The following is a 13699-nucleotide window of genomic DNA, read 5'->3' on the forward strand; positions in this document are numbered from 1 at the left end:
ATCGGTTGGGAAAGTTGCGTCCGGCCTTCTTCGTACAGCTCCGACGCCCGCCAGTTTCGTACGTGGGCAAAAAAAAAAAAAAAAACGAGGCCTTTTTATCACGTGGTTTGAGTGGCTTGAAACGCGCGGCACCCTAAGCCGCATCGCCATTGGCTACCGAGTCATTGTCAGCTGTGTTGGTGGCGGCCATCGGCATTTGGTCCGTCTGCTTTTCTGCGCGTCTACGCATATTTTCGCGATGACAAGCCCGAAAAAGTGCAACTTGAGACCGCAGAAGTTTGAACGAAGCACAAGTTCAAGGGAAGGCGGCGTAAAGCGCCCCGAACGACGGCGACGAACGAGAATGCGTCTACGGTGTGCTAGGCCTGACGGCGGCATCGACGAGTGCGCGAGCGACAGTGGCTGCGATGAAGGGATTGACGCTGCGCTTTCTTTCGTCAGTGCTTCGGAAAAGAAGCTCGGCTTCTTCGAAAAAGACGAAAGACAGCGCGATGAGGTTTGTGCAACGACAGTTTTGTGCAACAACCTCTTGCTGACGGCACTTGTGGCAGGTGCGGCATGCCCTGCTTGCGGTATTCGAAAACTTGCCGTTCGGGAGCCGGCAGAAAAGCGCAAGGGACTTTCGTCGCTCCTCGAACTTCATTGCGAAAACAGCGAATGCTCAGCGACTGTTCTTTCGTGCTTCTATACGTCACTGCGTGTTACGGCGGACGGCAGCAGCCGAGTGAGCCAACGGTACGACAGTGGGAGCTCCCGAGATAGTTTCGCTGTAAATGTGAAGGCGGTGGTGGCTGCACGCGCTGTCGGCATTGGGCATGAGCAATTGTCGAGATTTTGCTCCATTATTGGACTCCCAAAGTCAATGCACCACCGAGGATTTTTTTCGATAGCAAAGAAGGTGCACACCGCTGCCATGGCAGTTGTGAGTGAAAACTTGCGCCGATCCAGAGAGTTGACGAAAGAAGTAGCAGGCGAAACTGATGTGGCTGTTATGTTCGACGGCACTTGGCAGAAGAGGGGCCACAAAAGCCACAACGAGATGGCGCAGTTATCTCCTTAGATACTGGCCTCTGCTTAGACTTCGAGGTCATATCAAATTACTGCCTGACATGCAGTAGGCACAAGGATATGGGCCCAGACGAGGAAGTGTGGCAGGCATTCCATGGCCCAGTCTGTGAAAAAAATGCAGACTGTTCCTCCCATGCCATGGAAACGGAGGCTGCAATGCGCATTTGGTAGAGAACATTGACTTATGACACCCCACTGCATTTCATGACATTCTTGAGTGACAGTGACAGCAAAGCATATAGTGCAGTTGCAGAGTCAAAAGTCTATGGTGCTGTCAATATAGAAAAAGAAGACTGCACTAATCATGTGGCCAAGAGACTTGGCACCGCGCTACGGAAGCTGCATGTGCCATTACCACGAGGGCAGAAAATGAAAGAGCCAGCCATTCAGAAGCTCCAAACATACTATCAGATTGCCATAACAAGCAACAGGGGGAGTGTACGGGATATGTACACTGCAGTATGGGCTTCGTACTTCCACTCATGCTCTACTGACAATGCTGGCAGCCACAAGTTTTGCCCTGCAGGAACATCAACGCGCTGAAGCACTTGGTGAACCTGCACCACGCCACACACCTCTCCTGACAAAAGCACAGGGATTGGCTGTTTTGCCCATTTATAAGCGGCTAACGGATGAGAAGCTCCTTGCTCGATGCATCAAAGGGAAAACCCAGAACGCATCGGAATCCCTGAACAGCAAAATTTGGCTACTTTGCCCCAAGACTAAGTTTGTCTCCCGAACGGTTGTCGAGACTGCCGCAGCTATAGCAATCCTGTGGTTCAACAAGGGCCATGCTACTTTCGAGCACATCCTGGAAGAGCTCAACATACTGCCATCTAGAGATCTAGTTACTTTCAGTGATTCCTGCGACGCGAGGCGCATCAAGAGAATGTCCGAGCGTCTGACAGCAGAAGCAAGGGCCCACCGTCGTCGTGGAGTGAAAAGGGCCCGGCTAGAAGAGAGTGCTCGCAAGGACCGTGAGGGCACAACCTATGCTGCAGGACAGTTCTAGTAACTGGCAGTGCTTTTCAAAGTTCTGTTGAACATTATGGCCAAAGATTATGCATTTCTAACAACTCTGTGATAAAAAAAAAAAGGTTTCAAACTTTCAAATGCGTTTTTCTCCTTTTGCAGTTTTGTGTGATCTGTGCTTCTTATACACACTAGTTCGTATACTTAGAATTGTCATACCTCTATGAAATTTTGCACATAGCATGATGAAGGCCCATAGAGTGCAATTATCTATTCAGATTGTCAGTGCTGCTTGATTATGTTTTTCAAAAGTTACATAACATTGAAAGCCCTTGGCAACTTGAGCCATAGTAAATTTTTCTATATTATTATTGTATTTCACCTTTTTACACACAAAATTTATATAGTTTTTTTGCACTCTACAGTTCCAAAGGATCATAGTCAGCTATATCTGCATGCTTTATCTAAAATTTTTATAGGTCAGAATTGTTGCATAACAATGGCCATAATTTTGCAGTATCTGACCTTCAGAAAAAAAACCAAGCAATCTACATGAAAATAAATGACATATTTGAAAAGAGGAGAAAAAACTCTATTAGCATGCCAATTTGTGTTAAATTCAGGCTCTTATTAAAGAAAATCGTTTTTCGAGTAGCATCTCCCCTTAACTACTTTTGAACGACGATATCGTCTGCCGAATCGATACATCAATTGTAATGAATACACTAGGACATCCGCACACAATATTACCACACACGCCATGAAAAACACAATAACACGCCCAAGGTGGCGGCGCCAACGCTTGACTTAATACGAAGACCCCCCGGCGCGCAGCCCGCGGTGCCACGTATGGGGGACCTACGCTAGAGATAACCGTTCGCGTCAACTGCCACGCGCAGAAGAGACTTGCTCAACTCTCGCCTGCCACCAAGGCTTGTTTTTCGCCAGGGGTCACCGCTGGCGCTATCACTGATGATGATAGTGGGGCTCAACGTGAACACAACCGGGCCATCTATTGCCCGGTGGTTGTAACTCGAATTGCGGCTTTTCGGCAAGACACGTGCGCCATGCGGCGCAAACAACTTTACAGGCGATGTAAGCACCCTTACAGTTATCATCGCCACTATCATCATCATCATAGTTGTTAGATTGGCAGCGCTGGTGGTAATGCCTGGTGGCAAGCCTGGGTGGCGGCGCAGAAGAAAGAAGTGAGTCTTTGTTGCAGGTGGCAATTGCCGCGAACAGTTGCCTCCAGCGGTGGGTCCACGTGGCGAGTCAAGCGTTGGCGCCGCCGCCTTTTGTGTGCCCTTGCGTTTGTTGTGTTGTTAGGTGCTGTGTAATTTTGTGTAAGGTTGTTTTAGCATGTTGATTGCAATTGGTGTATATTAATTTGGCTGACGATATCGTCGTTCTAAAATAGTTAAAAAATTTGTGTTGTTTGGTTTGTTCCGACCGTGTCTACTGCGTCCGTTCACTCCAAGAGCGGTGCTCTCCACAACAACACCCCACAATGAATAGTGGAGTATTTGAGTTGGCTTCAGTTCGAATTAAGTTACTTAAAATTTCAAAGTATTTGCTATGAACGAATAAGTTTATATATTAGTCCGCATGTAAACTATTCGCTTCAAACCTAAAATTCACAATTCGCACAAGCCTACGACAAACAATGCATATGCTTGGTGGGACCAAAGAATACATTCCGAGTTATTCGATTTTCTGAAATTATGAGCATTTGTGGTACAAATACTCAGTAATTACTGCTGCTAAAATGTACACCACTGCCATTTCCTGACATTATCAGATAAAAAAAAAGGATAGTATCGTAATTTTTTGTTCTTGCATTCATAGCAGAGCATGTGAATAATGTGCACACAAAATTTGTGGTCTGTCATAAAGGGACCTACTCTGCTTTTACTTCTCGTCCGTCTGTAATGCCACCATGCCATTTACTCATGCTACCACAAGCCGACATATTCCTCTCCCGAAATCGTTTTTCATGGCTAAAGGTGAAGCATTGCTAGCATTCGTGCATCCCTGCTCCCCACGTGCATTTGAAGCCCTTTACAAGAGACTAGCACCAGTGAGAGATTCTTGTCTTTTATATCGGGTGTCTCTTGTAAGCAAGGTACCACGTGTGTTTTCTCATCAACCCCTATTTTCATCAACGTTGGTATTTCTTATACACATTTGTCTCTTGTAAAGTGTAAAATGTGAATGTGTCTGTTATAAAGGGGTTGGACTGTACTGGCACGCTACTTAACGCTTACCAAATTGCCTTGCCCCCGTGTTAACGAATTATGGGGCAAGGGGGATGGTAGAAGCTCCTGAACCCCCCTTGCTGTGGTGCAGCTCTCCTCACCCACCAGCGCCAAAGGTTCGAGCTGCTGCAGCGAATGTACGCCCAGCAAATGCAGCTGCTCCAACAGCTTCGAACACAAGTGGAATCCAAAGAGGTCAGTCTGATGAGCAAGCGGCTGGCTGACGTCACCCCATCGCAGGTAAGTCTGGGTCACTTCCTCTGTTTAGTGCAGTGCACACTCACTTGCTGCTCTTCTGTCTTTTTCAAGCGGGATCAGTGAGGCTTGATGACTTTGCAGTGGAGCTGTCAGAGTCAAAGCTACGTCCATCCGCAGTGATGTCATTCGCAGCATAGCCAATCCAGGAAAGAGGGCTAGTGCGCGCTCAGGGGGAAAGCATAGCATAAGCCAAGCATAGGTGAGAGTGAAAGGCCATAATAGCAGAGTTGGGAGGGAAAGGAGGATAGCAGAGTTGGGAGGAGGAAGGGAGAGAGTAAAGCAATGCAGTGTCGTGGCAGAGGAATGAGTGAGGTGAACGGGAAACTTATTAACTTCACTGTAACTGTTATTTTCCTGCTAATGCATTAGTGTGCCATTGTGTAGATGCACTCTAGTTTCGCCTTGATGCTTTTTTGTCTTACCCACTCAATGTGAAGTGCACACTTTGACTCTAAGATAAAATGATAGAAATGGTTTTATGTACAGTGCCACTTGTTTTACTAAAGAATACTACTGCTGCTAGTCTACTCCATGTTACATTTAAGCTCTGCTACATTTGACCTATATAGCGATTTGTCTTGAGACAATATCTGGTGCTTAGGGAGACACTAAAGGCAAATATTAAGTCGACGTTGATTGTTCAAATAGCATTCCAAAAACCTTGTAGTGTTAGTTTTGTGCAGTGGTAAACACTGCATGAGTTCAGAGTTAGAGGCTGCATACCAGACTGCAAAATAACGCTAAGAGTTAACACTCTTCTTGGCCTTTTTTAGCTGGAAGAACTAAAGACTCTGCAGAGGCGGAACCGGGCGTTAAACGTCGAGTGCCATTGTCTACTGAGTGAAGTGGACCTGTACGCACGTGGGGAGGTGCCCGTGGGGGCCACGGACGATCACTTCTACCAGAGGCTGAACCCAGGCCAGACAGTGCCCCAGACGGTGCATCACCCAGTGCCACCTCCTTCTTATAGACCTATCCTGTCGCCACCCCGAGTGTTCCAGTCTAACAGTAAGTCGCCGTACAGGATGTCACTTGTGATATGCAGCAGCTCTTAGTCCTGACTCTTTTTTTAGGCTCAGGCACAGCAGGTACAGTTACTGTGTTCATTTAAGGGAAGACGTGGGTTTGAAGGTCGCGGTTTTGCAGGAAGTTCTTGCTTTTTTTTTTTTCTAGGTTGTATTGGCATCCTTGGATTATAACTTTTTACTTCCAAAAATATCAAGCTGAAATTTGTGTGATTGTCTAATAATGCTTCTAAGTGGGCAGTGGTGACGTGAGAAATGCCGGAAAGTCGCCAAAAATGGCATAGTTCGTGTCGTCCTGTCTCAAATACAACGCGTTGGCCGCCATTTGCAATCGTGCACGCATGCTGCGAAAGCTGTCCCGTTCACAATCCATTAGTAGCCAGTCTCGTAGCTTCACGCAGAATAAACTGAAAAACAAGAAAAACAATGTGTACGTCATATCGCGACAAACAGCACGAGGCCGCCATTGGACGTCGGTGCACTCCACACCGTCCCCCTCCTATCTCTCCGGCAAAAGAGTGAAGCCTCGCACGTCGCGGTAGAGTTGTTCTGTGTTTCTCTACATTTTTGTGTCATGGCAAGCCCCAATAAGTGCAGTCTAGATAATTGAAAGTTCAGAACTCTCCACAAGTATTTAGGGAAACGGTGTCTGACGCTTCCTAAAGCAACAGCAAACGACGATGTCACCCCCCGACCAACGCCCTGAGGCTCCTACTTCGGATAGGCCTAACACCGAAGACCGCGACAGTAATTGTGAAATAGCCGCTGCGGTAGAATCATCAGTGCATCCCAAAGGAAGATTGGATTATTCAAAAGTGAAATAGACCATTAGTTGCTGCTACTGCCAACACGCTGCTTTGCGAAATTGATGCGCTGACGGCACTTGTGGCGGGTGTGCATTGCCCAAGCTGCCGCGAACGGAAGCTTGGCGTCCGAGAGGCAGCTGGAAAGTTCAAAGGGCTTTCGGCATTCCTCCAGCTGTGCTGTGAAAATCTCAATTGCCCTGAATCTGCACTTTCGTTCACGCACACGTCGTGGCGTACTACTTCATCCGGGAATCACGCGATGAGCGCTCGTTTCGACAGCGACAGCTCACGTGACATCTATGCTGTAAACATGAAGGCAGTTCTGGCTGCACACACTATAGGCGCAGGCCATGACCAACTTTCATGATTTTGTGCGATTCTCGGTCTTCCAAACCCAATGCATTACAGAACATTCAACGGCATTTACAAGAACCTACATTGTGTGGCGATGACGACAGTGAGCAAAAACTTGGACTAGGCAAGAAACATCACGAAGGGTGCAGTCAGCGGTAGAGATGGGCCAGTCATGTTTGATGGCACCTGGCAGAAAAGAGGTCATAAAAGCTGCAATGGAGTAAGCACAGTCATGTCCTTGGGCTCTGCCTTGATTTTGAAGTTCTTTCGAACTACTGCCATGCTTGCAGTATCCACAGGGACCTTGGGGAGGATGAAGAGGTATGGCGAGCTTTCCATCTTCCAGTTTGCAAAAAAAAAAAAATGGAACCTGCAGCATCTGTAAATATATGGCAGAGGACCTCGTCTCATGAAACTGCACTGCCATTCCCCAGCTTCCTAAGTGATGGTGACGACAAGGCCTTCACTGCATTCTGCGAAGCAAATGTGTATTGTGACACACACGTTCACAAAGAAGAGTGCACTAATCATGTTGCGAAATGCTTGGGAACTGGGCTACGGATATTGGCAACACCACTGCCACGAATTGAAAAACTCAAAGGTGCAACAATAAAGAAACTACAAGATCGGCATCATGAGCAACAAGGACAGTGTTCGTAGTATGTACACTGCCATATGGGCATTGTATTTTCATAGGGAAGTACAGTCAGACTACGCTACAACAAAGGTTAGCTTCAACCAACTTTTTGCTTCAACGAAGACTTTTTTATTCCCCATCAGCTTGCCATAGAAGTCAATGCGTCAAAGTTCTCGCCACAACGAACCGTTTTTCGGGCTTGTTTTCGCTTCAAAGAAATTTTCGCTCACTGGAGCTTGACTTGAAAATTTGTCTTACGATAATTTGAGCGTGTCGTCAACCACGAAACTTTTCTAACATAAACTGCGCCTTGTTTCCACAAAATTATGCGCCCATTGCTCGCTCATAGGAGAGCACCGTTGTTCGGTGGTGATGGCAATGCGCCAAGGAGCAGGCTCGCTTTGCTATGGTGGAGCCACAAGAGCCAATCCGCATTCAGTCTAGATTGCGTGTTCGCAGCATTTCAGCGCAACAAAAGCACTAAAGCATCTTTTAAAGCGCCGAAACCTTTTATTTGTGCTTGTGCACTCGTGCGCGCTACGGCGGTCTGGGCACGGTAAAGGTTCACACAGACGTGAGCACGAACAATTACATTGCAGTTGACGCATACGTTATCGCTCATCATGAGCTAACTGACTACGCATTACAGGTTCGCCATAACACCGCGTCGTCGGACATGAAAGTGATGCACAACACACATCGGTGCCACCTTCAGTCAGTTAGCTCATCATGAGCGATAATGTCTGCCTCAACGGCGATGTATTCATTGAAGGTAATGGACTGAACGCATTCGATATCATTCGCACTTTCACTGGCGCCTGCATTTACGACCTCGCGATGCACTTGCTGATCATGTGCGAGTGTTGAACCGTTGCGCTGATGTGCAAAGGAAGGCGGCAAACGAAGGTAACAGTCTTTTTCTGAAAATAAACAATGTTTGTGAAGGGTGTAGTCAAATGTAGCAGTGTATTGGGGCAGATTGCGCCACAACGAAATAACCGCTTCAACGAAATTTTTTATGCGTCCCATCAGTTTCGTTGTAAGGACCTTCGAGTGTACAAGCAAAAATGGGTAGACGTGATTGTAATATTTTCCATGGGCGAAGCTGTTGAATTCAACGTTTTAAGTGTTGGAGAGAAATAAATCTATCATCATTAAAAACCGGTTAGTGCTCCTTTCATCCTTTTCTTCCTCGTCTGCGTCACTCCCAGTACAAGTGTCCCGATCAGTCCAGCATATGATAAGGAAGGAACTTTATTTCTACAAAAATGTCTGCATGGTGCGGTGGCCCTTTTATTTACACGATAAATCTAAAAAGATCGTTTTCATTGTATAAAACGACACTATATTTTCTGTTTTCTAGCTTTGTAATGTTTTTTCAAGGCTACCCGATTTAAGCCCAGTCCCCCAGGGCAGGTGTAAACCAAAACTTAAGGATGTGTACATTTAAATCTCAATCTTGGATGATGCAACGTGCATCTGTACACCTTATTCCAGGTCGCTAGTGCTGGAAGGCATTACATGAGAAGTAGTACCATAGGTGCCCAATGTTGCTCAGGAGCAACAACTCACTACTCACCTATAAATAATCATAATTTTTTCTGAAAACAATATTGGCATATTTCATAATTTCCTTATGCATACCAGAGTTTTCTTGGTATTGTTCATTGAAACAAAATTTTGGGCATCAAACGGTTAAACCTTTTGAATTTGCTATGCACCCACTATGTGACCTTAAGGGAATACGCGCAGTAGCGAGTGTGCCATTTGTAGCGGGGTACCGGCTTTCAACCACGGAGCCATTGTGATAATGATATATTTTGACCTCGTTTGCAATGGACGCTTGTACCATGCATTATTACTGCAATACTTCATGTTGCATTGTGAAGCATGTATATAGGACGCGTGTGTTTGTGAAGCATGAAAGCTACTTTCACTGAATTTCCAAGCAAAGGAAGTTCTTTTCACTGTTTTCACAAGCAGAGGCGTGGCCGTGTGGTAGAACATCCGCTTGCCATGCAAACGACCCGGGTTCGATCCTCATGCAGACTCCCAACAACACTGGTTCGGTTCCCACTCTGCTCCAGGATTTTTCATCAGTTATTTATCTTATTTGCATCATTTTCAATTTGTCGGTCATGCATAAGATGATGCTTTTTCGCTCGCAATCGACACTGACACTGACGCCGGAGTTTCTGCGAATCGAGCTCTTCAACTCTGTCTTGTAAAAATTTACTCGAACTAAGTTCACCATTAGAACGATGTTGGGGACAGTGCCATGCTCGAGCACATGCTCACTTGCCTTCAGCAACATGCTTTCATACTCCGTTCATGGCACAATAGTGCAAAGAAAGGTGCCATTGTGCTGCTATGCCACCTCGCAAGGCTATGAACATGTGATTTCACAGCAGCGGCTAGAGCCACCGCTGTAGGGATGGTAAGCTTTGGTTGTGTGTGATCGTTGTGAGGGAAGAAAGGAAGAAAAAAAAAATCAAATTTCAGTTCTGTAATTCAGGAGTGCAATTCAGGGCGGCTGCTACGGTTGAACCCCTTTGTTATAGGTACGCACCGAGGAGCAGTTTTTGTTCATTGTATGTGACATCTTCGGTAAGCAGGGTACCAGGCTCTTATTTTTCTGATTAGCCCCTGTGTCGATGTGGGCACACAGAACCAATTGTCTGTTGCATTAGTGCCTCTTGAAAAGGGGTCCAACTGTAGTAAAGCGTGGAATACTCATACAGTCAAACCTCGTTAGTATGTACCCCCTTTAAACCTAATAACGGTTAAAACGTAGTTGCGACGAATCACCGACCGTGTCTCATCAAGACTAATGCATTCGCCAACCGCTTAAGTCGTAGTAGTTCTTGTTACGCTTATCGGTTAGCGCTTACCAACGGCGTATTGTGATAAAATTTCACGCTGTAAATGTTTACTGCGCCGCTGCACTTGCAGACACCACAATATGTTGCAAACGGTTTTCCGTCATTTTGATACGTGGAAAGATCGGCCGTTTAAGAAGTCAAGAGCTCCGCGTGGGGATGCCTTTGCGGATTATCATGGTAAAAAGTGAAGGCAGGATGGCACCCACCGACAAATGTGCCGCTATGACTTGTTGCCGACGACAATCCTTATCATACCAGCTATTTGCTCAGGCACGCATCTCTCATAGCACCACTTTGAGCTAGGCGACCTGAACACGCTGGGCCGATGTATTCCCTGCCGCCTCATTGTGCGGGATCGTGTTCAACCGCGCACCACTTTGCAGAAACGCAAGCAGCTCACTGTCGCGGAGTTAAGCATACTGGGTCGCGGGCACCCAGAAACCTTCCGGTATTGACGCTAACAAGCGCACGGTACAGCAAGCAATTGAATTGTATTGAATTTTTATTGACGTAAGAATAGTTTACAGAATACAACAGTGTCAGAAATTCATCTGAATCTCTAGCCAAGGGCTAGTTGGGATTCATTCAAAAAATTATCTTGAAAAAGGCATGTCATTTGCCAACAAAAAATTGAGTACAAACACAAATATTTTACTAAAGTTATAACACACAGAAAACTGATTATAACATGGCATATTTACAAAGCTTGGTGAATGATCACAGATACGGGCAGGAAAACAAAAAAGGGAAAAGAAACAGATGTGTAAGACATCGCTTGAGAAGTGCATATCAAACGACAAAGTGATAAATGAACATAAGAAAAAAAATTGATGACATTGGGACATGATGAAATTGAATCGTGATGTATGTGACTAAGAAACATAACAATACTGTGTGAAGACAAAAAGATTATTTGTAATAGCATGCAACATAACTTTATTTATAAATGAATTTAGTAGGGCTTTTTCTAGCATTGAAACATTAAAGGGACCCTGAAACACTTTTTCAAATAACCATCGAATGAATTTACTGGAAGAACTTATTGCCTTACGAATTCAACGCTGCAAAAATTTTAAGAATTTGTTCAGTACGAGTAGAGTTACAAAGATTTGTTGCATGCTGCAATTGCATTCTTTCTTCTTTCGTCCCGACAGAAGTGCTGGAAGTTAAGCAGGCAGGGATGGCAGGGCCACAAAAAACGTCACGCGCGCTTCGCGGCCTTGAGCACTTTTTCTTTTTTTTCTTTTTTTTTTTTTCGAATGCGCAGCTTTTGCAGTGTCCCGCGCGCACGCGTGGACAAGTCGCGGCCTTTTGCGGCAATCTTTGTAATGACCAAACGCGCCATGTTCAAATCAGCCAATGGCTGATAGATGGGCTTGCTACGTGTGGTTTTTTAGCGTCTTCTGTCATTTGTCGGGAGAAGAGAAAGCGATTTTTAGCTGACTTTGATAATTTATTGTGAATTCTAGGCCACATGCTGCACTATTATATCTGGCTCGCGTGTTGTTGGGAGCCTCTACTACCGATTGGCAGCGTTTTCTGACCATGCTCAAAAAGTGTCGCAGAGCCCCTTTATTAAATATTTTTTTCAGTTCAAGAGGGAAATTCTTGTTCTGTTTTATTTCTTGTGTAAGAATACTCCATTAGCTGTAAGTTTTCTGTTACTATATTTGCTGTGTGAGATCGCTTCCTTTTACAGTCGCCGACCGATTTTCCGGACTCCAAAAATTTGGACTTGTTGGATATTCCGGACTTCATAAATGCACCGTCAGGGATCCCATAGAGCTAATGCATTGTTTCGACCGATTTTTTGGGCGAATTTGCCCCTGAAAGTTCGATTTTTCGGACTAAATCGCTCGTTTTGTGCCACGCCTCAAGCCATTGTGAACGCCGCCATGTTGGATTTTTCGTCGGCTTGGCTAAGCTTGGTCTTCAGATGCCTTTCCTGCCTCCGAGGTTGGAATGCGCACGCCATATTTTAAGTTTCGGAGGCCGTGTTTGCTTTTTAAAAGACGCGGTGATGGCGTTTTTTCGTCTTCGGTCAGCACTATCGTCATCACATCGCACGGGGAGGAGGCGAAAGAAGGATTCTCTACCTGCCACAATGACATTTAAAGACTTCACTCGGATTCGCTCGCAGGATTTCAAGCTGGACGGTTGTGCCCTCGCGATCTCCGACATCAGCGTAGCTCCCGCCGACTGGTTCGCCCTCCGCGGTCTCCTGACGCCGTGCAGCTCTCGCATTGTGGCACCCCGCCCTTGGACTGCTTCAACCGGATCCCCACTTTCCTATCTCCTTCTTTTTCTCTCGCTTGGCTGTCTTCTTCTCCGTCTATTTTCCTTCTATTCTTTTTATCCCTCCTTCCCCCCACCCCTATAAGGCACTGCGCCGTGTCGCCTGAAGGCAGACAGAAATTAGGTGCCTTTTTCCTCTTCATTCTAACCACTACCACCACCACTTCACTCGTGCGGACGACGACATTGTTTCGTGCGCGGAGGCCACTGACGACAAAATTCTTCGCCGGGTTGTCCCGGAGCCGGAGAGCGGCTCGGATGACGACAACGACGACCGCCCGCAGCCGTCGGCGGCGGAGATCGCCAACGCGGTGACAATTTTGTCGAGCGTTTACGGCGACGATTTCACCTTGGCGCAAATACGGGCAAACCAAATTGCCTCCAAGCGTAGTTTGGGGCTAGGCAGCATCAAGGACTTTTTTTAAACCTGCCTGATGCAATAAACTTCAGATTTTTGGCGAAAACGAATTTTTCGGACTGTTCGATTTTTCGTTCTTTTTTTCGGTCCCCGCCAGGTCCGAAAAATCGGTCGGCGACTGTATTTCATTGTGGCTTTCATAACTAGAACATGAGAAATGTGATGGGCAAACTGGATAGTTGGTGTTAATACTAGAATGGACCATAAGTGCTGTTTTATAACGTGTTAGGGTAACCATGCGTGTATAAAGTGTCAGGGTAACAGTAGGGGGTGAACTTAAGTTATCTCAGGAACAAGATGAGTTACAGGAAAACTAATTAAATATTTGAAATCAGCAGAAAAACTGTATAATCCTGGGAGTGAACTTAAGTTATTTCAGGAACAAGATGAGTTACAGGAAAACTAATTAAATATTCCAAATCAGCAGAAAAACTGCATAATGCTGTGCTGTTTGATCGAGATCACTGAAGAAATAAACAAAAAATGACTGACCAGTCTGCCCCCTTAAAAGAACAGGCTACTTGCCGCACCTGTGCACGGTCTGAAGTGGAGTGTGCATATTCTACAGCAAGTAGATCGGCAGTCACGGCGTGCAGTGAGAAGGTTAAGCGCTGCATGCAGCTAGCCAGTAGAGGATTTGTCTCTGTGCCATTTTTCACTTAAAAGCAGACCACGGAACACGTGTCACGGACAGCGGGTTATGTCCGTTGTGTCGGAATGCCACGC

The 13699-nt window shown here is 46.0% G+C and overlaps 1 protein-coding gene across 4 annotated transcripts in view; it reads left to right on the plus strand.

Moving 5' to 3' along the window:
* Positions 1 to 13699, plus strand: part of LOC119174383 (uncharacterized) — a 33521-nt gene that overhangs the window by 8908 nt on the left and 10914 nt on the right. For all 4 annotated transcript variants that reach the window (XM_037425256.2, XM_075895703.1, XM_075895704.1 and 1 more), the window contains exons 5-6: positions 4390 to 4538; positions 5330 to 5564. In XM_037425256.2, coding sequence (XP_037281153.2) covers positions 4390 to 4538; positions 5330 to 5564 — 384 coding nt within the window. The remainder of the gene's footprint in view (positions 1 to 4389; positions 4539 to 5329; positions 5565 to 13699) is intronic.

This window comes from Rhipicephalus microplus, chromosome 5 (genome assembly GCF_043290135.1).
Source record: "Rhipicephalus microplus isolate Deutch F79 chromosome 5, USDA_Rmic, whole genome shotgun sequence".
Lineage (NCBI taxonomy): Eukaryota > Metazoa > Arthropoda > Arachnida > Ixodida > Ixodidae > Rhipicephalus > Rhipicephalus microplus.